We start from the raw sequence: 26692 nt of genomic DNA, 5'->3' as shown, positions 1-26692 counted from the left end.
GAGTTCACTCACGTCATAGAATTGTGTTTTTAAAAATCCATCTTTTCTTTCTAAAAGAAAAAAACTTCAGCTATTTAGGTTTGCCTGATGATTGTGGGTTGAAAGTAAGCAGACTGGTTCTAAGATCTGCTGTAGCTCTGAGGTGTAAAGGTGCTCACTGTAGTGGCAGCTTGTGATTTTCCTTAGAGATAAATACACTGAGGTATTTTTAGCATACCTGCTTCTTCTTCCCCCTTTCTGACCTGTGCAAAAAGTAGGTGTGAGAAAAAGATGGATCAGTAATTCACTAGAGACAGCTTGAAAGGCTGGATGAATTTCTGACTCCACTGCACTTGGAAATACGTTCCCAGAGAGTTGAGTCTGGGATCTGATGTATTATACTGAAATATGAATTAATATAATACGTACCTTGTCAAGCACCAGTCCAGAACCTTTCCTGTCACACAGAAAGCAGACTCAATCTTGCAGCTACTTTTTTAACCAGTAGTGTTTGTGTGTGTGTGTTTGTATGAGAGAAATGTGGTGATTTAAAGCAGATTTTATGGTCTGAAAGAACTGAGGACCATGCTGAACCTTTGAAACTCAACCACGATACCCCAGCACTAATATCAACACCCGCTGCATGGCTGAAGAAGAAAACATCCAGTCTTCCCTGTAGAACTGCTGGTAATGAAAAAACACATCAATTTTTCTTGAAACTTGTTAAAACTCACATTATAGAATGGGAGCCTTGTTTCTCAATGAAATTTTCCCTAAATCCACCTTAGGTTGGTGTCAAAAGATTGTATGGATGAATACCACTTCTTTTTAGTACTTGCTTGGGTATTCCCATATGTGCACCATTAAAACTGCTGAGGGTTGAAAAGAGTTAGAATTAGTGTGAAAAGCCCTGTGCCACCTATTTCAAAGCAGAATTCACATCATTTTTCAGGTTGGTGGAAATGTTGCCCAAAGAAATAAAATATCTTACAAGAATAAGCTGTAAGTATGACCAAAATGGGTTGTGGAATGAGCAGCAAGATAAGCAAGTTAACTTTATTCTGATATTCTGAGGATATGACTTAAGTTATTTCTCACCCGTTATATCTCTCTGCTTACTTGCACAGCTATGTGTTTTGTGCTATTCTTGTATCTAAACCCAGAATAAAATTTAATTGTGCTTCTGTTGCAAATCCCAGAAACCTCAGAACTTTGATTCCTTTCACACAATGTTGATAGGATACCTAGTACTGCCTTTAAATATTGACAGTAAAAGCAAATGGACACTTGATACTTTTCTCTGTTACGATTGAGGGATTAGGTTGCACTTCCCTATTGCTGTTTCAAACTGCTAATGTTATTATTGCAAATAATATGCTATTTTTTCCCTGATTACAAAAACCTTAAATTTCTCTAGTGGTAATAGGAAATCTTATTCTTCATTTACTCCTAATCAAAAGTGTTTACATGGCTATAAATTTTTGAATCTTTCAACATAACTTGATACTGTAAACCTCTATGGGAGCTGATCACTTTATTACATAAAAATCACTAGGAACAGTATTTATACCTCTCCATCTTGTGTTAATACCTTATAGACAGAAACTGTGCCAGGATCTGAGAACATACAGCAGTTAAAAGATTCCAGCCTCCGTCACTGAGGGTATGTGTCACTGAGAATTTAAAACATGAGAAGAAGGCATGGAATTTGAGCATGGAAATTGTCTCCCTGTTTTTAGTTGTTTTTCTTAGAGAGGAGTGTACAGTATTTTACCCTTTTATTTCTGTAAATCTGGTATTTATACCCTTGTACAAGTTAACTATTGCACATATTGCTCAACTGTTCTTTTATCCAAGAATAATATTCAGTCTGTGGGAGGCTTTATTTCAACAAGTGTAAGGGACGCAGTAACTTTCAATTTTATAGCAAAAAGCTGAGATCCCTTTCGAGATCAATTACTCAATGCCTAGTGAAGGAGGAAAAATGGGTCCAAAGCTGAAGAAAAATGGGTCCAAAGTTGAGGCAAATGGCACAGTCATTGACATCTAACAATGCAGGATGCAATACTGCAGCTGGTGTTCAGTTCCTCATGATCTGGATGGCACACCCATAATGGTATCATGGATAGTCACACATCAGTGAAGATTAAAAAACTAGAGGAGAAATTGCTTTTCATCTGAACTCTGCTGTAGGAACACTCCTCCCAGATTAGGTCTCTCACCCTGTTTTATGGCAGCACCCATTCTCTCAGTACTTGGCTTTTCATGATTAGCAGCTATTTAGTACTATATTCACATAAAATATTTCTGTAACAATTACCTTTTTTTCCCCTGTAATCAGGGTCTCTTATCTGGTTTCTCTGATAAATGAGCTACTGAACTTCACTTAATGATGGCACACCTTGGAGTTTCTTGGAAGAGAAACACAATCACATTTGATTTTCCTGAATATGTATGATGCCATGACATCCATAGGATGACAAATAGGTACTTTGTAGTTCCTGTGTACAAATACAAGAGTCCCTGAAGGGCATATATATTTTTTGAGCTACTTAGGAAGAACAAATGTAGCTTTGGGGAAGAAGCATAAAGTTCTAACATCTCTTCCTTGTATTTCACATTATGCAGCCCATGTGAAAAGCACAGAACCTCAGAGGGTCCACCCAGAAAGTGACTCATTCTTGTATTCTTTATGACCTAACTTCATTGAGAGGCAGAGAGGAAACCAAATAAACCATTCTAGTTGACACTCTGACAATTAAAAACTTGCCTTGGAAAATGGGAATATGGGGGCTTTAAGCAGAGAAACTCTGGTTTGCAGACAAATGCCAAACTGCTCAACTCTTACCCAAAAAGGTAGCTGAAAGTACTTCCAGAAATTATTGGACATGAAGCCTAACTCCAAGGGAGATTCCAAGAGAGCTGCAGTGCCTAAACATATATTGGCACCTCATCTCCTGTGCAGTTCACATGGTTTTAGTCCAGACTTACTGATGAAAATGCTTCATAAAGATTGATGGAATTAGCGAACTCATGTCCTAAGACACTTTGCACTTTATATTAGGCCCAAATATGTAGCTTGAAATGATGTATCTTGTAATTCCAAATAAAAATTGTGGACAAGTCAAAAGTGGGATCCAAGGTATCTGGAATCCCTGGACTCCTACAGCTAATACCTCTACTGTGTCTCCTTAGCCCCTGAGCCTGGACAAATAAAAGCACTTCAACCCAACAATAAACATTTGCATCTCTTCCTCCAGATACTACAACTTCACCTTTTTAGAAATTGTATTAAGCCCCTGTTCACTTAGACTTCTTTATGTTTCCAGAGAATACTTTTCAGAGAGAAAGTCTGGATCTGCAGCTGTAGTGCAAGTTTTTGGCTTACATGACTCAGTGGTAATGTCTCTCTGAGGAGGCTTCAGATAACATTTTGACACATGTCACGATGCAGATGAAAGGTTAACAGCCTGCATGAAGGAGAATCACCTTACTGAAATACCACATTGTGTTATGCAGTCCCAAAGCATGACAAAAGCATTACTGCCTTTTCCTTTAAGCTTTTTACGATTCCTGCATCTGAAAACCTGAAGTGTTTCAATCTATGATGCCTATAATTCTGTCTTTTTTTTGGTTTTTTTTTTTTTTACCTGGAGGTCCTTGAACTCTTGGAAGGATACCAGTTACACAGAAGAGACCTTTTGGTTCATAATCAGGAGGAAGCATAAGTAAATGTTTGTTGCTGACGTCACCCAGATTGCTATTTGGAAGCAATGAACCATCTAAAGCAGCAGTTCCCAAACTCTGATCTGTAGCAGCAGGTTAAATGAATATGGAGCCCAACATCCAAGTGGGATGGTTCTTTCTGGTGTGTGGAACAGCACTGCAGCTGTTTCTTAGTCATATAACCTGGAAAGTGAGACTGATCCCTTGGTATGTAACATATTTTGCATGAAAGCCTGCTGCTTGCCCAGTGATTCACCCCCCTAAACAAAGGCCTGAAAACAAATTCTATCAACCACACAGGTTATGCACTAAAAAATCAGCATATTACAAAATACAGTAATGATCAGTGAAACAGGGCACCACATACCATGTCATGCCATACATTGAAAATGCTCACTACTAAACAGAATGGGTACTGCTGAAGGAAAAAAAATCCTGCACTGAAGATCTGTGAGGAAAAACCACACAGTACAGAAAGGACCCTTGGAAGAAACAAATTTATTCCTTTTGGTGGGAGGTTATTAGTACACTTATGCATATGTTATAAATAAAATATAAAACGTTGATATTTCTTTCTGTGAGAAAAACACTTTAATTCTTATTTCCTCCAATTGTTGATATTTGTATGAGAAAGCTGAAGTGCTGGCTAGCCCTCTCTGCACTGAGAGATTTCTTTTTTTTTCTTTCATTTAATGTAAAGTTTGCTGCTTGGAGCCCTTCTCTTTGAGGTTTCCTCTTTCAGAACTGAAGAGCTCTTCATCTGTTTTCATTCCTGAGTTGCCTGGGTTATTAGTTGCTACCAAAGTGGGTTTGAAGGAATGACATTTTTGTGTCCTTTAATGCAGATTTTTGCCATTGGAAAATGTAATTCAATCATCTTTTGTTTGGTTATTTTTTTAAAATGCTTAAGCCCCCTGTGCAATTCTATTCACTGAATAGAATTAATATATATAAGAAATAATTTTCATGTGGAATTATAGAAGATACAGAACAAGGAAACAGAGATTCCTGTATGTTATCCTAGTTCTTACTAATCTGTGGTTCTTATCTACTTGTAAGGAAAGGTATGAGTGAACTGAGATGTCTTAAGTCGTACTTTATTATCATCTATAATCTACACCCTTAAAAAAAATGTTGTAGAATATACCTATTGGCATGCATTTTGAGCAAGCGTGTATATAATGATTACATGGAAGGAAAGCTGGAGAACCATATTAAAAAAAAGTTCTGAGATCGTACCAGAAGTTTGAAGAGACAATATTTTTCTCCCAAAGTTTAGTTCCTTATATTCCCCTTGAATACAAAGGATCAAATCTTACCTGAAATTGGGACTGTGTATGTACTAGCAAATATCCCAAGGACTGCCCTCTTGCACAGAGGCCAACTTGCAAAGAACAGCTTGTGTCCACATTATTTACCTTTGTATCCAGAACAGGCTGGTCATGACCAAAGTGCCCACCAGAAATGGCACCTTCAGAAACTCCTGAAATTGTGCACAGACAAAAATCTGTGCCAGCAACTGTTACACCAAATAGCTGTACAGATGAGTGAGCTACACTGCTCCTGGCACTACTGAGGCCAGCAGCAGATCAGATTTGACTGGCTTAATGTTAAGCTTTTAACGCACTTATTTTGGTCTCTCATTAGTCAATAATGTGATTTATTCAACCTTTCTGAACCATCTATTTTAGGATGAAACAAATTCTCAATTTTTGTCTGTTCAGGTATTTTGGCACCAAGCAAAAAGCTGACTAAAGAAAACGGATGCCCCCCCTCTCTGGAAGCGTACAAGGCCTGGCTGGCAGGGGCTTTGAGCAACCTGGTCTACTGGGATGTGTCCCTACCCATGCAGGTGGGCTGGAACTAGGATGGTCTTTTCCAACCAAATCATTCTACGATCCTGCAAGATGCATCTAACATCTCATGGCATTACAGCTACTGAAGTACAGAGCAGGGACAAGAAAAATATGTAGAATTTTATGAAGAGTGGATGTGTGAATTTCAGTCTCCTCATCCCAGTTTCACTGTAGATCAATATATTCAAGATTATGTTGTGGAGATATTAAAGACAAACACATCTTCTCTTAATAGCTTTGCAGTAATTCATCAAGGCTTAAAAGTGAAGATGACAATTGCTCAATATGCACGTAGGTGACATGATTTTGCATTGCACTTATTTCTGTAGTTCTTTTTCCAAGTGCTTTTCAGATGAATTCAAGTTAAGATCAGAAAAGTATAATTAATACTAGTCTTTAAATCATTATCAATAATAATTGATACAAATAATCTCAGCTTAGAGGGTTTGAATTTGGTGATTGTTACCTTGGAAAAAGGATAAATTAATATTTGCATAGTATTTGGCTATCATGAAGTACTAAGTCTTTGTAAAACCAGTATAACTTTCCTTTCCAATACTTATCTTTATTTCTCAACCTTTAAGAATTTACTGAATTTTTACAATTTACCTATTCTTTTATTTACATAAAATCAACTGAAATAAAATATATTACAAATATTAGTAGCTCGTTACTCTATCATCTCTGGGTGGAACACAACACTTTTCTAAGTAAATTTACACTTACTTGTTTTTTACCACTCTCACAGACTAGCCCAAAAGCTCAACCCTTACTTTCAAATCCCTTTTCGTCCCACTGTAGCAGCTGAAATAAGTTCAACTATACAGTCAACACCTTTGCTCAATGCATATTGAATTCAGAAAACATATTTCATGATCTGCTTAAGCATCTGATGTTTCAAATTTACTGGCATTATTCTTTTTGAAGAAGTTAAGTATATATATTTTAAAGCATTTGAGGATATCTAAGATTTAAAAGCTATGAATATACCTGTTTAAAATAGGAGGTTTAACATGCCTTTTGCAAGCTTTGTCTTTACAGATTCAACAAGCAACATCCTGCCTATAATTTCTTTGTTCACCCAATATATCATCTACCTAACATGTTTGCAGTCTGGTCTGTTAATTAAGGCTGTGCACAAGGAAAAGTTTCTGCTCCTGAAAACAGCCACATGTGAGTCCAGGCAGTCAGAGCCCATAGTCCTTCCTGAGTTACCAGAAATATAACAAGCAGTGATTACCTCCCTAATGTGAGAAGGCAGAACTCTATAGGGTAAATTAGCAAGAAAGGAAGAATCTCTCTGTAATGTAGAGAAGCTACACAGAGGAGTTAGTAGGATTGGAAATGGTAGCCCTAACAAGGAAATGATTAAAGGGCAGCCACTGGGAACATTCAGGAAATACACAAGGATAAGGTGAGTAGTTACAGTATACTGGTGAATTAGGGGCCAGTAATTATTTGGGGTCGGAGAAAAATTAACAGCAGAAAAATGCTGAAGTAAACAGTAATATTTTTCGAGGAACAGGCTGACTCTTAAAAAAATGAATAATACAAATCTGCATGAGTAAGTTGCCCAAGTTCAAAAATTCCTTTGGTGAATAAAAGAAATCTAAACAGTTACAGTGGGCTTTACTTTACTGGACTGTAACCACTGAAGGGATTGAGGCAATTTTTTTTTCAGATCCAGAGAATAAAAACTCTCAATTGATTCAGTATCATGGACAACCTTCTACCATTAGCTGGCACAATACAATAACCTACACTCCTCCTTCACCTCAAGGTCCTAATAGATCAAAGATCCACATTGGATCAAACACAAAACACCAAAAAACCCACATACACACAACCCAACCTTCTTGCATCACTTACGAAGGCCACATTAGTATTACATCAGTAGTTTCATTTGTGAAGATCAAATGAGGTGAATGGTACCACTATAAAGTTTTAAGAGCCACACTCTCCCAGTTGCTTATCTTAAGCAAACATACTGCCATGCTGGAGAAGAAGATACTTATATTTGTTAGGCCAGCAAGTTGACATAACACAGATAAGACCTTTTTTGGGGGGGAAAATCCACGAAAAGCCACGCAATTACCTTTTTTGTCCACGTGTGCCCTCTAGTGACTGCTCAAGGTTATACTGGCCTCTCTGTAACTCGGCGGGCGTTCCCCCTGGAATACAGAACGAGGGCACTTCCCTCGACCACGGTTCTCTTGAACAGGCAAAGATTCATAAAATCAGGGCTCTGAGCAGGCAAGAGTATGGATTATTTGGAGCGTTTAAATCTACAACCAATTCTGCCTTCCTATCTTGATGCAATGAGTCTAGGTTTTGCACTTAAACAGCGAGAGATCGAGCTACCCACATAGTAAGGATTCAGGGCATTTGTGCCACAGGATGCATACAAAGTGCAGCACCACGAGTAAGTCGAGTATTAGCTCTTTTAAAGTTCTTCAAGGGTGGAAACAATCTGCCACTGAGGCTGCAGAAACTACAGAAGGGCCACTCGTACTTGAAATAGCAAAGAAGAGCTCAGGAGTATAGTACAAGCATGCTTTAAACTAGAATAGTTTGTTATGTCTGTGAGTGCTAAGGAAGTGAATTACATCAGGGACCAAGACTGTGATCCAGCATAAGGATACTCAGCAAGGACACGGCTAGCATTTAATTTAGTTCAGTTTAAACAAACATAAAAGATTGTACAACAGACATTTAAAACAAACCCAGAAAAAAACCACTCCCAGCACCCAAACCATCCAATAAAAAAATGCAAAGGTCAGTACCCTAGTCAAGGTAGCAAGTCCTCTGCAGGACAGAAAAAACCCCCATCATTGTGTTATCACTGAGCAAAAGGGTATAAAGTGCATTCTGTTTTGTTAGTGGAATATGCCTCTGGTTAAACAGGAAGGTAACAACAGCCAAAAGGCATATATAAAGAGCAGATTTTTAGCACCTCATGTTTATTTCAGTAACTGAAAGGTGAAGCAGCCAGTTGCATCATTGCACTCATGACACTAGTCATTAAACAGTGCCAGAAGTAACATCTTGGCACCCACACAAGTTTTCAGCTTTCAACAAACCACTACACAACTTGAGTGGGAGGAAGCTATTTCTGAAGTGTATCATTATGCTGTACCATGTAAATGAGGTTCTTAACAATGAAGGCACAGGGTGAGGTAATTAGATTACATACCAATGCCTACATATTAATAATGAAAAAAACCCCACAAAATACTGCCCTGGAATGACCTGAGATGATGTATGTTCGAGATGAAGACTTTACAAAGGACAGAACACACAGAACAGATGAACAATATCTCAGAAATAAATTGAATCCCAGGTGACACATACCATACTCATCCCTTTTAATAAAAAAAAGGAACTTTTATCCCCAGTACAGCACACAGAATGACAGAGCAGTCCAGTCCTCCAGACAACTATGACATCATTTCCTCTCAGATACAGCAACTAACAGCTCAGCAGCAAGAAAGATGGCTCTACTTGACAGATGGCAGATGCAGGGTTTTTCTTCTGTACCCTAAATGTACATGATAAAAAAAGCTTCATGATCAGATAGCTTAGGAATATAGGCCAGGTAGCATTCTGTTATGGCATTCATCTGCATCATTTTTATAAATGTACTGTCATAAGCAGAAATGCAAAAATCCTTCTTTCTGTGTGTTTACAGGTTAAGAAAGTTAGTCCTTTTTCCATTTTTGAAGACACTTGAACAACTGTATTTCCTGACATTCATCCCCATGCCTGAGTTTTGCAATAATGCAGTACAAGCTTGCCATCACTTCCAAAACACTGCAAGAAAACAAACAAACAAAAAACAAACAAAACAAGAGCTGTTAAGAGTATTCATGGGCTGTCATACATAACCAAAAAAAATCCTCAAAACACCTCCCACCAGATAACCATGTCATGGAATACTGTTACTGATAACAAAGCTCTCACTCACAATGGGAGGCACAACAACATATTAATGTGAAGGAATGCATTTTCAGAAATTGTCTGAAGTCATGTCTCTTTAAAACACATCATCAGATGTGTGAATATCAATTATATTACACTAAATGCAAAGTATTAGCAGCATAGCCAGGGCCAGCAAGAGGATTCAAATGCCTGAAGTATCCTTATAAATTCTGCTAAGCACATTTGGAAAGGGTATTTAAGATGATAGTCACCTCATAGAGGGTGCCAACTTCTTGGTCTGGAGATGGAGCAAAAGACTGGTTTACATATATGAACTGCAAGGAAAGAAAACAAAAGTTGATAATCTGCCCACAGACCTCATAGATTACATAGATGATGCAGCCAGAGGTGGGTTAATTTGACCTTTACTCACTAGGTCTTTTGCAGTCTTTACAGTGCTCACCAAAATACATGTGCACACCATGAATTAATACCTTCACTTCAGTGTGGCCTGCAACATGGTTTCCAGGAGTCATCTCTGGCCAAACAGCAGGCAAACATGCTGACTGCCTTCTCCCGAAAGCTGACCCATGAGCCTCCTGTGTCAGAACTCACTGGTTTGGTTCTTGCTCTTACTTCAAGTATTCAAACCAAACCCACTACTCTTAAACTTCCTCAATGAAATAAACAGTCACACAAATCAAAATTAATTTGTTCTTTTAAAGTTATCCTTCTCACTTCCTGCTTCAAAGGTATGTAGTCATATAGTTGCTACTCCATGATGTCAAACAAACCCCTGGGATCTGCAGTGTGAGGTGGCAATGTCCAGAAGACTTTCATGCTGTTTCTAAACAAGAGAGCTAAAATTCCTAGAGCTTTGTTCCTGAAGTATAGTCTTAAGCTTAAACCACACTGAGTCCATGCTCCTGTATTTTTGTTCCTGAGACAATGGAATGTCAGCTAATGAATACTCTACTCCTGAGAATACCATAAACAGTAAATACCTGGACTATTTCTCTTCTATGAGAAGCCTTAGGAAAAAGAAACACTTAGATATCCAGATAACAGTGACAGCTAGTGAAACTGTTTGCAGCTACGTGCTCAAATAAGTGCTGCCAAGACCAAGAACAGAGTGATTTAATCTAAAATTTAGCTATGTATTTGACTGTTTTAATGAGTCTGGCTTTAACAGCATTTCTTAAATGAAAAGTTTTAAGTGCACGGACCTTTTAGGTTCACTGCTCATCACAAAATTAGTACAATCAGATTTCTGAATCTGTTCCAGCTCTTCCAACATTATCAGGTGGCCACATGGGCTTCACAGGAAGGACCAGATGAACAGTACTGGTAATGTGCTGCCAAACTGAGAACACTTCCAAGCTACCCACTTCAACAGAGAAATCCATCCTCTGGCAGTGAATGAACTGTTTGATTAGAATGTTATGAAGGAAACAAACTTCAGAATTTCAAGCCCAGGCACTCTAGACTTTTTTCCAAATCCTCCTTCCACATACCTGACTTCTGCAGTTACACTGCACGAGCCCTTCACTGAAACGCATCACTGCACAACATGTACGCAGCTCTGCATGTCAGCACCAGGCAAGAAGAAACGCAGGTTACTGCAAACAGCCCAGAGATTAGAGCTGAGCACCTGAGCTCATCGAAACCTTCACACTACAGCTCATCTCAGCCTGTGTACTTTGAAGACCTTTGTTGGTGCCCCTACGCCAACCTCCCTGGAAGAAGCCGTATCACAGATTCAAGGAGTTCCCTCTGCAGGGTGTGACAGCCTGGGGACAGGCTGCCCAAATCTCTCGGCACAGCCAGTGCGGGCCGCCAGGTCCCTGCCCCTACCAGCTGTTCGGAGGCCATTAGCTTGAGGAACTTCTTAATGAAGTCGACCAGGCCCTGGATGGTCCGCGTCCGCTCCACGGCCCACTTCTTGGTCTTCATGATGGGGGTGTCTCCCACGGCCTTCAGCAGGATGTCAACTGAGGGGGAGGAAGGGAGGGAGGGAAGGGGTTAACGCTGCCGCCGCCGGCCCGCCCCCCGCCCGCTCATTGGCCGGGAACCAGCGGCTCCCAGCGCTCATTGGCCGCCTCAGCTGCCCGTCACCGCACCCGCCCTCCCGCCCCGACGGTGACTCCTCGCCCCATTACTTTTCTTTTTCGTGTCGCTGGCGGCCTCCTCGGTGCCCGGCGAGCCGGCCGGAGGGGGAGCCGGTTCGGCAGCCCCCGCCGCCGCTCCGCCTTCCGGGGCTTCCTCGCCGCCTTCGCCTCGGCCCTCGCTCTGAGGGGAGCCAGGCGGCTGCTCCTCAGCTTCCGCCATGCTGCTTCCCGGGCGGCGGACGTGACGCCAGGCTCCGCGCAGCGCCTCATTCCCGAGGGGTGCCCGCGCCCCTTTCCCGTCAGGTGACAGGGAGCGCCGCGTCACGTGCGGCCCCGACAGCCGTTCCGCCGGTGCCGGGTGCGGAGCCCTGCGGAGCCCCGCGGAGCCGCTGCGCGCCGCCCGCTGCCGCCGACCCGAGAGCAGGGGGGAAGGTCGGGGAGGGGCCGGAGGGGCGCAGCGCAGCCATCCCGGCGGCAGCCGCCGCCCCCCGCCCCACCATGATCAAAGCCATCCTCATCTTCAACAACCACGGCAAGCCGCGGCTCTCCAAGTTCTACCAGCGCTATGTACGGGCGGGCAGCGGCACGGGCGGGTGGTGCGGGGAAGGAGGGGACCGGATGGGAGAGGCGGTGCGGGTGGTTCCCCGGCCTAGGGCCCCCGTGTTTCCTCAGGGTCGGCGGATTCCGGGTGCGGCTGTGTCGGGCCGGAGGCGGCGAGCTGCGGGCCCGGCTTGCGGCTGGTGGTCTGGGTGAGGTGATCTGTGCTTCCCAGCCAACGGGGTGAGCGCTGCCTGGGCGTCAGGGCACAAGGAAACCACTGGTGCTTCCCAGATAGATATTCCCAGAGTGGTGTTTTTCAGTGGTGCTGTTATTCACTTGGATTTGTGGCCGCTTGCAGTGCTGGTTATCACAGAAGTCACACTTACCTTCATTAGAAGGGACTTAACCTTACTTCGATGCCTTACAGCAGAAATAATGGCCGTGCTGCTTCAGTTTGCACTGTCAGGCTTTTAATTAGAGGAGTGTTGTAATTGATATAGGTCATTGCTATGGGTGACTGAATTTTCATCCCTTCTCTGTAGAAGGGCAGCATTGGGAAATTCTAATATATGCTTTTGAACCCGTTTTCTCGTCACTTTTACCAAGCAGATGTCTCTCGTTTGCCATTTCAAATTTAAAAATTAAAATGGAGTATTCTAAGCGACACATATTGATAAGTGTTCCCCTTGTGTGTGTCCCCACTATCTTATTGGTAACTTCACCTGCAGACCTACAGAAGGTTAGGAAAAAAGCTTCTATCGTGTTTGTTTTCCACCTTTTTTTTCTTTTTCTTTTTTTTCCCTTTCTTCCCTGCCAGTATGGAGGTAACAAAGAGGTAGTATACAAAAAGTATACGGAAAAGTATAAAACCTACAGTAAATCAAACTGTTACCTCCCATTCTCATATTTTTCCATTCAAATGTAATTATCTTCTTTTGTCTTCTATTACTCCTGTGTAATCAGAGTCCTGGGAAAAGAGGAGTGAGTAGCAGGAGGATACCAGATTTTTCCTGTCAAGTCTGCTGTGCTCTACCTACTTGTGTAACAGGAATTAGAACAGATCCTCAATGCCTAAAGTAGGGCAATATGTCTGTAGAAACAGAACACCTTGACATTTTGAAAATAGCAAATTAAACTAAGAAATTATGTGATTAAGTGATTTCCCTAAAGCTTTATGGTGTTCAGAAACAGCTGAAATGGTCTTGAATATCTTTTTGTGTGTGACTTCAACAGGACAGATCTATTTATGTACTTCTTGACACATGAATATTTTAGTATTGATTAAATCAGCACTAGAGGAAAATACTGTTTTTTTTCATACAGGTCGAAGGATCTCCTGCATTAACCTCCCTAGGGAGGTTAATTTGGTCAGATCTGTGAAGAGGCATCTGTATGCATCATGATACCAAAACTTAAAAAGGCTGTTGAACATTTTTAACAGATATTTACAAGAATGGGAACAAATTCAGGATTTTAGGAATTGCATCTTTTTTTTTTTTTTTTTTTTTTTTTTTTTTTTAATTGTGGAAGTAAAAGCTTGTTAAAAATCACCCTTATGAAGGGTGGCAAAACCAAATGTATAGGAACTATGGATGGGATTGGAGTGGGGATTCACAAAAAGTCAAGTGAATTTGGACTCGGAAGCAGTGTTTCTGATCTGCTAGAAGGGAAGTTCATAGCTTAGGAAAAGCTGCTGCTCATGTTACTGCTGTATTTTAAGCTACTTTCTGAAAGATTTATGTATTGTGAGATTTTTAGCTTCCTCGCTCCTTTTTCCCATGTTTGTGGGTGAAAGTAGTTTCAAAGCATGTCTCTAGCTATCTGGACTATGACAGAGTTACAAAATACAGAACACTAGAGAAAACTTCCTGTTTACTTTAAAAAAATGTTGCTTTTTTTAAAAATCTATTGAAAACATTTTTTTCCAGTTTTCTGTCAATTACTCTTCTGCAACTTAATGAGTAGAAATACCTTTTTGTGTTGAAATGACAGAAACAATGGATAGCTTGTAAACTGGCAAATCTTCAGAAGAAACATGTTGAATGTGCTAAGAAACTTTGTGTTCTGCTTGTTAGCTGTGTGTGCTGTGCATTGTTGATTAATCCATTTTATCTTGATAGCAAAATATGCTTTCTTTCATAGAGCGAAGATACACAGCAACAAATTATCAGAGAAACTTTCCATTTAGTGTCGAAACGTGATGAAAATGTCTGTAATTTCCTAGAAGGAGGATTGTAAGTATCAATTTTGAAATAGATGTGCAGTACTAATTGGTTAGCAAATATCATTACTGCTGATTATGGTATAACTGTTTTACTGTTGTTTTGTAAATGCCATCTCACTTGAGATATTTTAATACACAAAGAACATTACCATGCTGCACCAGCTGTGCATATTGTTTACTAACCGAAGCACACATATGTATTTCACGTATATATATATGTATGTACCAAAATGAGGTAGGCAATGAAACTTATTTTTTTTTTATATTGCTGTAACTGACAGTGTGCTGTATCTAGTACTATATTGTTCCAGACACAAGATGAGGAATAAACAGGCAGATGATACCTGACCGGTTTCTCTCTAACCAAGATAAAGATTTTTGTTCTGATTTGAGGTGGCACTGATATTTGCCATGCCCATTGAGAAAATTAAAATATTTTCTAGCCACTGCTTTGGCTTGTGCTCCTAAAATTTGAGTGGACAGCTCTGATAGTGGGATCCCTCAGACTTTTTATCAAGGTTCAGTAAACTGTGAAGAAAAAAAGTATGTTTTAAATGTGTTAACTAAAGCAGTTTTATCAAAATTTTTTAAATTAATATAAGTAGAGCAAGGTAGGAAGAAATCATCTGTCAGTAGAAGACATGTACAAAATATTGATTCTTGAATCATCTGTGTTGTTTTTTTAATGTGGTCTTGCTTTAGTTGAAGAGAAGAAATTCTGAAACGAAAGTGTTTTATTTTGGGATATTAGTCATCAAGAGTAAGTAGTCACAAAGCTTCCTTCTAGGAAAAGGGATCATTATTGGTGTAGTAAGATCATTATCTCCAGAAAAAACATAGAGATAATCATAGCCTGTTAAATACTGTATTTGTGAAAATTTCTGATTACTTAATGTCACTACGTTGATGCCTACATTTTCTGTGTGAAAAAGTGCCAGTGACACTCATAACTGTATCATGTCAGCTATAATGTGGGGTTTTTTTATGAAGATAATTTGTGGTTTTTTTTAATTATTTGGCTTTGTTTTTTCCTAATTAAAATCCTTCTCTTCCATCTACCCAGCCGATGAGTCTATTGTTAGGTTCTTGGAAATTATTTCAAGCTGGAAGTTTTATGTTTTGAATTCTCAAGGTGAAAGACAGAAAGCCTTTTAAAAAAATCACAGCTGTGTATTTCTCCCCCCACCCAAGCATTAATGCAAATCAGTGTGTTTAAGCAAGAGTGGTCTAAAAGATCTGATCTTTTTAGTTATTTACGTTTTCTCTCCTTGTGATACAGGCAGAAACTGAAGGGATGAGTTATGGTACACCAAACAGGTCATTCAGTCCTGGTACAGAGTTAAGGGAAAATTATGAAGTTCATAGCCATGTAGGTTCAGGCTATGGAACATTTTAATGTCAATTTCAGCAGAAATCCTGCAGCTTAAAGCAGATATTAATGAACTGAAGAACATCCCCTCATACAGTTTAGGTATCTACTTTGGAAAGCTCTAGCAGAAGAGTGGAAGGAAATACCTCTTTAGACCTGTTCTTTTTTTGTTCAGTAACTTGATGAGCAACTTCATAAAAAAATACTTCTTGCACTTCAATACTTCATTCCAAACGATTGATTGTAATACAGTCTTATTTCTCAAGATATGTTTGTAGCACAAGAGTGCTACATGTTCTTGGTTATTAAGTGGACCATAAGGACAATTTCAGGCTATTTCTGTAAATCAAAATGGCAGTCTGCATTTCAGTTTCTTTTTTCTGTTGATGTTGCTCTGAGAAGGGCAGGGAAGGATTTGTAGGCATGCACTTTGCTAATCTGTAAAGCAGGTTAATCCCTGCAAAGTGCCCACGGGTGTGTGATGGAAGAATATGTAATATCCTTTGTTAGATGATACAGAGTTATTTGTTTGAATTGATTATAAGAAGGTGCATATGTTGATGTAATCATTATCCATACAGATAACAACTGCTTGTGTGGTAAATGTAGCTTGGATTGTCTTGGGGCGTGGCATTTTTCTATTGTAATTATATCACAAAATAAAAGTTATGATATAATTGAATTTGGGAAAGCTCCAGCCACCCATAAACAATAGACCTCCTATTAACTCCAGTAACTGTGAGGATTTGCCCACCTTATACTGAGATACTAACTAAGCTTTCCTGTTGTCCTCTCTGCTGTCTTCCCTGTTTAGATTAATAGGTGGATCTGACAATAAACTCATTTACCGACACTATGCCACCTTGTACTTTGTCTTCTGTGTGGATTCTTCTGAAAGTGAGCTTGGCATTTTAGACCTCATACAAGTAAGTTCTTTTTGGTGCTTTTCTTTTTTTCAATACATGGAATTACACTTCTTATACCTTAGAACTTCAGTATCTAGCTCTGTCTTTTTCATAGAATCATAGAATCATAGAATCATTTTTCTGTAGTATTTGAAAGTGGAGGTGGCTTTCATACTGTGAACACAACCAGAGTGCTGAATATTACTTTTGGATTGTTTACTGGCCTGTTTCTGAAAATAGTTATTTGTCTGGTTAATGAGAACATAGATCATGAACATTTAGCAGCTATTTTTTGTTGCAGCTTTTCAAGGCCTTGTCTTGTCAGCAGGTAAAAGTGGTGCAGTTCAAACAGTTACTCTGTGTTTAGACTATGAGAACCTTGATACATGAAGTTCTGTGTCAGTGTATGTGTGTGTGTGTGTGTGTGTATACACACAGGGGCACACACGCACATACCTGTATTGATTGCAAGTATGTAATAGATTAACATGTTCAATACATCAGCGTCTTTAGGTGAAACTTCTTGTGGCTGTCCATTCCTGAAGGACCTTTGTAAAGGATCTTCTGACAGAAATTCTTACTGCACTTTGAGGTACAGGCAGGATCACGCAGGTGGCAATGCAGCCACAGAATTGATGCAGCAGAGCCACAGGCCTGTGCTTACTGTCACCAGCTCCTAAACAATGGTCTCTTGGTCAGGATCCGTGCTCCTTGGTTCAGGATTCCAGTCCTTAATCCATCTACAGTTTATCTTTCTGCAAGACAGATTCAGTGCAGTTGAACAGACATGGCCTGTTGAAGATCACTGACTTCAGTGTTAGTTGAATACAATGTCTCTGCAAGTCTCCCAGTCACACATCATGTGTGATTTAAACTGTTAAATATGTCTCAATCATAGAATCATAGAATTAGCCGGGTTGGAAGGGACCTCAGAGATCATCTAGTCCAACCCTTGACCCACCGGAGCAGTTGCTAGACCATGGCACTGAGTGCCACATCCAGTCTTTTTTTAAATGTCTCCAGGGACGGAGAATCTACCACCTCACCGGGCAGTCCATTCCATAGCCTAATCACTCAGCAACAAAAGTTATGTCTGGCAATATAAATGCTCTTGTGTCATGACAACTCTGACTACACAAGTGCATTCTTAACATAAATTTGCACAAAAACAGTTTCAGTGATGATTGTAAATTTAGTCAAATGTAGAAAAAAAAAAGTTTCACACCATGGAGAGACATATAGCATTTCCTAAAATGGATCTTTCTATATATACTTGGATACATATGCATATATATATGCATATGATACTGTTAAACGTTTGCAAAGCTTGCACATCAAGAGAATTGGTTTATTATGTGAGTAAAATCTATTGTATCCTGAGCCATAGGCCTTTTTCTATTGATTATTTCACTGCAGACAGCACTGTGAGCCTTAAAGGCCCAGAAATTCCCTGCAGACCTTTCTTGGAGCTGAAGAGCTTCTCAGTCACCTGCTTGTGTTCAGGAAGCTATTCATTACTGAGTGCTTCTCTGGACAGTAGATCCAAGTTGTCTTTCTGAGTGGCTGCGTAGGTAGCAGGGAAGGAAATTCCTACTAGATTCTTAAATATTCTTCGGTCATGGAAACATTCTGCACTATCTGAACATTGCAAGCTACTGATTGAGTTTTACAGTGAATTTACTGTTCTTTGCTGTTTTATCTACAGGGCTGCATGGCTGCTTGTGGTTTACTGTGTCTTCTTACTTGGAAGTACTAAAATATTTACAAACTGAGAAAAGATGCTTGTTAATGTTTCATTTGACTTGGGGATGTTTTTCAGATGAAGTGGGTATTACAAGTACCTTATGTTTAGTCAGATAATAAGGGTAGGATTTAGGTATGTTTGTCTGTCCTGTTATATTTTGCAGGGACACTGAGCAAGTTCAACTAAGATTTCATTTATTATGGTATATCAAAAATATCACATCAATAGCTTACAGTTATTTTCAGTTTCACAGCATAACTTGAACTTTACTTTAAACTACTTGGGCTTGTACTACTTAGGTTTGTGTAGCTCTCAAACTCTCTGAACTTGAGAGATCTTAAACTTCTCTCTAAATTGTGTTCCTTCTTTTTTCTAGAAGTATTTTAATAGGTTTCAGTCTCTCAGTCTTTATATTTCGCATCTTTCCCATTATGCTTTGGTACTTAATTATATGACAGTGTAGTTACTCGAAGGAAGCAGAAATAATAGAAATGCTGTTTCTGTTTATAGAAATTCATAACATTTTTCTGACCAGTATAGTTTCGTTTATAAAAATAGTCTTACCACAGTATCTGCAGCTGTTTAGTATTCTCTTTTTTTTAGGTCATAATCATTCAACCATTTGATCATAGTAGAAAAATACAGAAATTAAACATTTTGAATATCCAGGCTGGTTCACAAGAACGATCTGGTTAATCCTCCTAGAAAAAGCAATCAAAATTAAATTTATCTTATACTGGAAAATCACCCTTAGAAAGCTTATTATTACATCTCAACCCCACAGACTGGTAGTACATATGCAGACACACCTACTCAAGTAAATAAGTTTTGTGGTTTTTGTCCAGAAGCGTCGAACCATTTTCATACATCTTTGTTTACTGTATTTCAGAGACAATGCAAGTCAGACTAAGCCATCCAGACTTTGTTATGAATCATACATAGATTGAATTGTTTAAATAAGTAGTTTTATAGAGGACCAGTTTGTGATCTCATGAAATAATCCTATGAAATTAACCTAGAACTCAGGTAGGAATTTTCTCTCTTGTGAACTGAATAAATCTATAATGCATTAGATTACATACAGCAGCCTGCAGTTCTTTTCTAGCATAAATTTTTGTTATAGTACTTAAGATACTTCTGTGAAAGCCACTGGTATCCCCATTAGGGCAGAGCTGTTTCCAAGGTAAGTCTTCTGGCTCAGTCTTAATGAATGGACTGTATGTGTTAGAGATCAGAGACTGCCTCAGATTTTTTACTGTGTTCAAACTAAATGTGTTTGAATACCTCAGGCAAGTGCATACTGTTAATTTTTGTCTGTTGTCTTTCCTTTTTTTTTTTCTTTTTTTTTTGGTAATATATAGATTCTGTTTGTTGTTTATGAGTATTTGGATGGGAGATAGACAGCTAGCTCATTGGTAGATCTTGCAGTCTTTTATGTTCAGAGTAAATTATGAGTTGTAACTATTCCAAGCTCCATTCTTTAGCATGTGATGTGTAATGTACATAGCACATGGAAATAAAATAAGACAGTATAACTAGCTGTAGACTTCTGTGAGGAAAACTTCAGTGACATTTACAATACCTGTCTCACAGACCTAAAAGCTTTTATCAAGTCCAAGTGCTTTTGAGGATTTTAGCCCACGGCTATACTTCCAAGACATGGTGGCTGACCAAGCAGGTAAATCTGTGAGATCAGTCTACCATGAAAAGTTGAATATAGCCTTGCCAGGTAATGTTGTACAGTAACATGCATGTGGAAAATGCAGTGCAGTTCATGAAAGATGTTTTCTTCAGTTCTTTCAACATGAACTGTCCTGACCAGAGGTGCTTTTGTGCTCATTTAATAAAAAAGGGAATAGCATATGAGTGGGTTATGTATTTGTCAGAAAAATCATTACCTAGTTCTCACTTAATGCTCTTAGTTTAATTTAGAATTGGGCTTGAGTGGAAAGTAAATGGCAGAAATTAAGAACAAAAAGAATGTTTTGACCTAAAAAAACCTTACTGTAATAAATGAAGTCTATTTGTATGTCTGCTTGAAAACCTAACACTACTCAGCAGGACTTGTACAGTTGTCCCCTTACACTGTAATCTTGGAATTCTCTGTATACTATGAGTAGTTAAATAAAACACATTGAAAGAAATCTGAGATGCAAATATAAGTGTGGAAGAACACAGTGTCTTTTTAGTTTATTAGGTGTTCTACTTTTTCTGCTACTCTTGTATCTTCCCAGCACTAATATATATTTTCTTCCTTTGTTCTTTTACTTGACTAATTAAAAAATAACCCCTTTTTGGTAGAGGTGGTGTTTTATGTTTTTCTACATTGCTGAGTATAGGCAGCTCTTGGTTTGAATATATTCGATGAGAATTTGGTATTTTTATTCATGTACTTTACTGTCCAGCTGTATATCTGGCTTTATTAATGCATTTTTACTATGAAAAAAGGTGTGGTATGTTTCTTTTTGTTTTGGTTTTAGGTGGTTTTTTGTTTGGTTGGTTTTGGTGTTTTAATTTTTTTTTTTTAGGTTTTTTTTTTTTACTTTCATGGAGTTATACATGGGTTTTTCTTAGAACTGTAAATTATTATTATTATTTTAAAAACCATCACTAGGGGGAGCTAGTAATTCATTGTGCATTCATCCTTATTTTCCTGCTATTTGACTCATTTAAATCTATGTTTCTTTTCCAGTAACATCAAACGGTGCATTCGAACTCATGTGTGTGGAGTGTGAATGTCCCCAAACAATTGTATTTTCTGGTTATTTTGATCTACAAGTCTGCAGAATCTGAAGTGTAATTACTGAAGATCTGAAATGCTAGCAGTGCTAGCCATTTAATTTGGCTGCCAACTAAAATTATGATGCAAGTGGCTCTAATTTTATGTACCATACTGATTATTTGATATTGTCTTAAAATAAGTCAAGGAATGTTAGTGTAAGAAAATCTATCTTATTGTGTAGACTGATGCTTTTAGAGACCATTTATTTGTAAGAGATGTATACCTTGTCAGTGCTGGCATCACCGGTGAGAGAACTCTCCATCAAGAACAGAAGATTGAAGAAGTTTCCAAAGTTACCATGAAAAATCCTGAAGCAGTGAGAAATCTCTTTAGAGGATACTCACTGCCAGCTGATTTTCCTTAGGTTACAAAATGTTTAGTGTGCATTACTGGCCATAAATTGCAAGCAAAGATCTGCGAGTTCATTCAGTGTGTGCTGGTGTCAAGGTTTAAAAGTAACCATTGTAACTATCAATCAAGAGTTGTTACAGGAGAAGCCCTACTTACTGGATGGTCACAAACCCAAAACTTTCTGTATTATTAGTCTGCTGGACATACTGCTCTAAGTACCTATATCCATGGGGGTCTTTTTTGAGCATTTTTAGGTGTTTTTTGTTTTTAACGTGTTCCTGTGTTTTCCAAGGAACAAGGTGAACGTCAGAGTATGTAAATTCATGTGCAAACTTGGTGATGTAGATGAAAAATATTTTCTTTCAAAAATAGTATCAAACTGTTAGCTCTGTTAACTAAAACCTTTGGGTAAAGGTTACATTTACACTTTATTTCCAATCTTCTTCCTGCAGCTAATATCAAACAGCACTGTCCTTGTAACCACATTCTCCTAAGGTACAAGGAAAGTAAGAGAACATCTCTTGTCATTTGTCTTGCTGCACATAGTTGTGACCTGTGTGGTTTGTTTTGCTTAACATAAACGTTTTTTTGTTTGCTCGCCTCCCTTTTTTATGGAAGACTGTCATTATCACAGCAAATTAACAACTACTTGGAAGACAAAAATCTGCTTAGCTTCAGTATAATTAATAATAATGATAATAATATATTTAATTCAATCGTGAACCATATTAATTTACTTAGTTAACTGTTGTCAGTGAACCTTACTGTCTTGAGTCTGCCTGCGAAAATGCTGTATGTTCCTAGTCTGAGTTATGAATTGGTATTTTGGTATCAAAGAACAATTCTCATTCTAAATGCTTGGGACATCAGTTAGATGTAGTTTGACATTGATAGGGAGATGAATAGCAGTAGCAATAGCAACTGCAGAGTGGATCCTCTCTTATAGTGTAAGCAGGATCTGAGACCAGGGATTCAGAGGTAAACGTGACATTTCTTGATATGCTAGGTAGACAACTGGAAATGTGATATCAAGTAGACCTGTTTCTGTGGGTCTGGAGACATAAATATGTGCCTGTAGGAACAGGCCTTTTCTCAACTTAATTTTTTGTCAGTAGAACATGACTTCTCATTTCTATTTTCTGGGCCTCTGCATATTGAAATCTTGTTCCTCTCGAAGACTAAAATGGGATTAATAAACAAAAGAGAGAGCATAAAACCAGGTGTTTAACTTCTCCCATATTACTGTTTCAGTGTTTGAGTTTAGAATTGCAAAAAAAATTATACAAAAAATAATACAATGATGACTCAATAAAAAATATGAAATGCACAGTGTGACAAAATGGCACTGAGACCAAGATTAACATTACCTATACACTGCAGCTTATTTACTGGTCCTTAATAAATTCTTACAGAATCATTTTTAATTTTGAGGACCCTAAGATCTCATAGTTAATTTTAAGGTCTGGGTGCATCACATCTAAGTTAGGAGTTATCCCTTGCATAAAGATATCACTGATCTTGTGATTGACTGGAGTCTTTGTCAGAACTCACCCTAAGCACATGGAGATGGGAATTCAGCACCATGAGAAGTGCAAGTCATCTTTTTGTTGTCTGGCCTAATTGAAGGCTGGGATAGTCTTATCAAAACTGGCTGACACAGAAGTATCCAGAAAGGGGTAGCATACAGTCTGTATCTGTCAGAGATCATCAGTGGCTGGACTCCAGCAGCCACTTGGATTTTTCTGCTTTGTGCAGTTGCATTCTAGATTCAGGGAGAGGTTATTTGTCTGTGCACAAACTGCTGGACTTTTCGAAGCTTATGTGGTGGTATGCCTGACGGGATCAGCAGACAGCTACCTTTTTCCTTGATCCATCCCTGAATTCACCAGGTGAAAGCTGCTGTACCGTTGCTGGAAGCTGCAGTGCTGACAAACTTGCATGATGCTGGCAATCTGCGTTGCACATGTGTCTCTGTGTGGCAAAGTTAACCGTAGTCTGGTTACCTAGAAGGTGCCTACAGTCTAGTTATTGCTAATAATAGTAATAATGAAAAAAAAAACAAACCTAGCAGTTTTTTTATTAATATTTGGGTTCTGATGAAATGGGAAGGAACACTTAGGATCATACCTGAGAAAATCGAAGCATAGATGATGCTACTGTTTTTTCAAGCTGTAACTATTGTTTAAAACTGTAAAAACTGTGACTTTTGGCAGCGAACATAAACTGACTTGTTCATACAGTTTTGCCCTCTACTGATAACATGCTGTTGACAAATTAATGTTAACCACTTAATTTCTGTAGATGCTTTTAATGCCCTAAAATCTGCCCAGTGTTTATGTTTATTTTTTTGAAACCTTGCACCTAATGGAACAATTGAGTTTCTTTTAAAGCTTAACCCCTGTATTTTTCTTCCTGTTTGCAGGTATTTGTGGAAACACTAGACAAATGTTTTGAAAATGTCTGTGAACTGGATTTAATTTTTCATGTAGACAAGGTACTGTGATACTTGGTATTATACTCTGTAGTTGTACTACTCTTTTTATCGGTGAAATTGTGACAGTTTCTATCAACAGATGGTTTTCAAGATTTGGAAGCTGTAGTGGAACATGTCTTTCTGAGGAAAAAGAAAATATTGTGGGAGATTTATAGTGTTAGTGCACATAAAAGTGTCAAAGTGGAGACATCTGAATATTCTCAGAGTAGGACTTAATTTCAAGAAAATATTCGTTCTGTTTTGTTTATGGTTAGGTTTTACATATACTCAGAACTGAAACTTGTTACAGGATTTTCCACTTCAGGCTGGCAATTGCCTTTCAAATGCCATATTTATGTAATTTAAATGCTGTCTGGGCCTTTTTTCAAACATGGAGAACCAATCTTGACTGAACATTTCCCACCCAGGAAAAAGTGTTTTCTTTATGAAGTTGTTATTTCTTTTTTTTAGTTTTGAGAAATGCTAATACTATAGTTAGCTTTCATTTGAAAGGATTTTGGCAACTTTTGGTGTAATACCCAGGGTGCTGCAAATGGAATATACAGAATTATTCCTTCTACTGCATTTTGTGCCTACTACTTTTTTCTGTGCAGTCACCTTTTATCCTCAAACATCTTTTTGCTTAAACAACAAAAGAAAAAAGGAAAATAAGACTTCAATATCACTAAAAGTGCACTAAAAATAGTAGCAGGTATCTACTGCCAAAGAACCATTTGGAACAGTCTTCTTTTATTTTAAAATGACAAAATTCTTTTGCAAGAAACACATAAACCTTGACCAGACAATGTAATTCAAATGACCTTGAGTAGGTGTCTGAACTGATCCTATGCTCGTGACAGGTCATGAGCTGGTCTGGTCTAGTCTGTCTGTAACATGTTGGCTGTTTCCAAAATGGCAGATTAAAGTATGAAAGAATTTATGACTGGTTTATATATTGGCTTCTGAGTTTAAAGAACTCCAATACTGCAATCATTTTGCAGCAAAGATTTTGACCTTTAGCTGCAGGTGGAAAAATTTCACAGAAAGCTATCGTAAGCATCTTTTAAAAGTAAAATACCAGAATACATTGCTAGGAGTATAAGGAAATAGTTCTATTTTTCCAAAAGTTTTTTATCACCTAGTAAAATATTCCTGAGAGTGTTGTGATCTTTTCTGAGAGTTCCTTACCTGATTAGAACAGCGAATCCTCCAGAATCAGGTTGCAGCTTGAAGACAAGAAAATATGATGGCCAGATTTTATTGAAAGTTTTTTCTTGATGTATTTATTCTCCACATTTTTTAAAGCATGCATTCATGCTTTTAGACAAAGCATGGAACAGAAGTAGCAAGTGCTCTTGATTTTTGTAAAAACACCTCAAAATTCTTACTACTTCTTAATTTCATCTGTTATAATAAGGATAATAACAATAGCTACCAAAGGCTGGATATTAACTCCAGTCATACAAGTATGCTTCTGTGCCTGTAGTATACAAGTGTACTGCTGTTCTTTGTGGCATCCGTGCTGTAGCTGGCCAGAAACCTGAAGTTTGTCTTCTGCCTCTTTTTATTTGCAGACAATGTTCCCTTGTCAATTCCTTCTTAATCTGTAGCTTGCTTCCATGTTGCAGCCTCTTTATGATTCACAATGAGGGAAATTAATGCCTTGATGACATGCATTCTTTGAACCAGTAAATCATAATTCTTTGTCTTGGCATCATGGAGTGGTTGCCTTGTTTTGTTGTGATACTTGGACTGGAGTCTTTTATGATCAGTGGTCTATTTCCTCAAGAAGCTTTATTTTTTTATTTTTAATTTTTAAAATGGTAACCCAGTTCAGCTTTGGTCTTAGAATCACAGACCTCTGGAGGCTACGTGGTCATGTTCCACTGCTGAGGCTTCGACACTTCTTCATCTTATGTCTGTCTTCATATGACACAAAATGCTTCAGTTGGGTCATATCATATATTTATTCTCTTAACTGTCTTATGTGATGTGTACTTATTGTAGAGACCTTGCAGTACTTCTAAGGTGATGTTACAGATTGGGCCTCTTACTGGAATCTATTAAGCAATATCTCTGCATATTCTACCTGCCTGGAAAAAAACCCAAACACCAACCAACAAAACAACCCCCCCTAAACCAAACTAAATCCACAGGCGTTTGGGCATTTGTTCATGCTTTAGTATTTTAAAACATATGCAAAAGTTTTCTGCATGAGGTGTGAATTCATAGCAGAAGGTATATGTCATAAATAGTCTTAGTGATGTCTGGTATTTCTTTAAATCCAAGTGATGATAGTGAACATAGATACTAATGATACGGTTTTCAAAAGTATTTGGATTATTGTTTGGACACCTGTATAACTAACTGCCTGTGATCCTGCCACAGTTAAGTTTTAAAGCATTTACTATGCTTGAGAAGTAGTAGGTGTTAGTACATTCCTGAGCAATTTCATTATCTGGCTTTTAAGAGCTTGGCTGATGCAAAAATCATTGTATTTAGAAATGCAGTTAGTTGGTCTTTCCTAATTTCATTTATATATATACATGAATTTTTTTCTTTCTTCATCATACATGAATGCATACTTACAGGCACTTCTGGTACTGATAATACTGCTGACATATGCATTGCACTTAAATTGTCCCTAGCTCTCTGCATCTGCCTCTTTCATAGTGGTTGGATTTCCTGCCTATAATGGCTAGAGCAAGTTCCTGGCT

At 38.4% G+C, this 26692-nt stretch overlaps 2 protein-coding genes across 3 annotated transcripts in view; one reads left to right on the top strand and one right to left on the bottom strand.

Moving 5' to 3' along the window:
• Positions 1 to 8902: 8902 nt before the first annotated feature.
• Positions 8903 to 11821, bottom strand: ATG12 (autophagy related 12). The gene is made up of 4 exons (XM_030467725.1): positions 11639 to 11821; positions 11334 to 11470; positions 9752 to 9814; positions 8903 to 9371 (listed from the first exon to the last, which is right to left on the bottom strand). Exons 1-4 carry the CDS (start codon positions 11805 to 11807, stop codon positions 9312 to 9314), a joined length of 429 nt encoding a protein of 142 aa, XP_030323585.1. The 5' UTR covers positions 11808 to 11821; the 3' UTR covers positions 8903 to 9311.
• AP3S1 (adaptor related protein complex 3 subunit sigma 1) overlaps positions 11711 to 26692 on the top strand; it is a 27630-nt gene continuing 12648 nt past the window's right edge. Inside the window, exons 1-4 of one of the 2 annotated variants that reach the window (XM_030467723.1) lie at positions 11711 to 12154; positions 14270 to 14361; positions 16535 to 16646; positions 23925 to 23996. In XM_030467723.1, the coding sequence (XP_030323583.1) occupies positions 12086 to 12154; positions 14270 to 14361; positions 16535 to 16646; positions 23925 to 23996 (345 nt within the window). In that variant the 5' untranslated portion in view covers positions 11711 to 12085. The remainder of the gene's footprint in view (positions 12155 to 14269; positions 14362 to 16534; positions 16647 to 23924; positions 23997 to 26692) is intronic. The other variant, XM_030467724.1, reaches the window with a different exon arrangement.

Source organism: Calypte anna, chromosome Z, assembly GCF_003957555.1.
Source record: "Calypte anna isolate BGI_N300 chromosome Z, bCalAnn1_v1.p, whole genome shotgun sequence".
NCBI lineage: Eukaryota > Metazoa > Chordata > Aves > Apodiformes > Trochilidae > Calypte > Calypte anna.
Note: the sequence above shows the minus strand (reverse complement) of the source record. Positions and strands in the feature narration are given on the sequence as shown.

Bases quoted from the DNA above. Each gene is read 5' to 3' on its own strand.
- ATG12 (XM_030467725.1), bottom strand. From the start codon at position 11,807: ATGGCGGAAGCTGAGGAGCAGCCGCCTGGCTCCCCTCAGAGCGAGGGC. The intron at 11,471-11,638 runs GTAATGGGGCGA...CCTCCCCCTCAG, and splicing joins CAGCGACACGAAAAAGAAAA to TTGACATCCTGCTGAAGGCC. The intron at 9,815-11,333 runs GTAGGGGCAGGG...CTTTCCTTGCAG, and splicing joins TAATGGCCTCCGAACAGCTG to TTCATATATGTAAACCAGTC.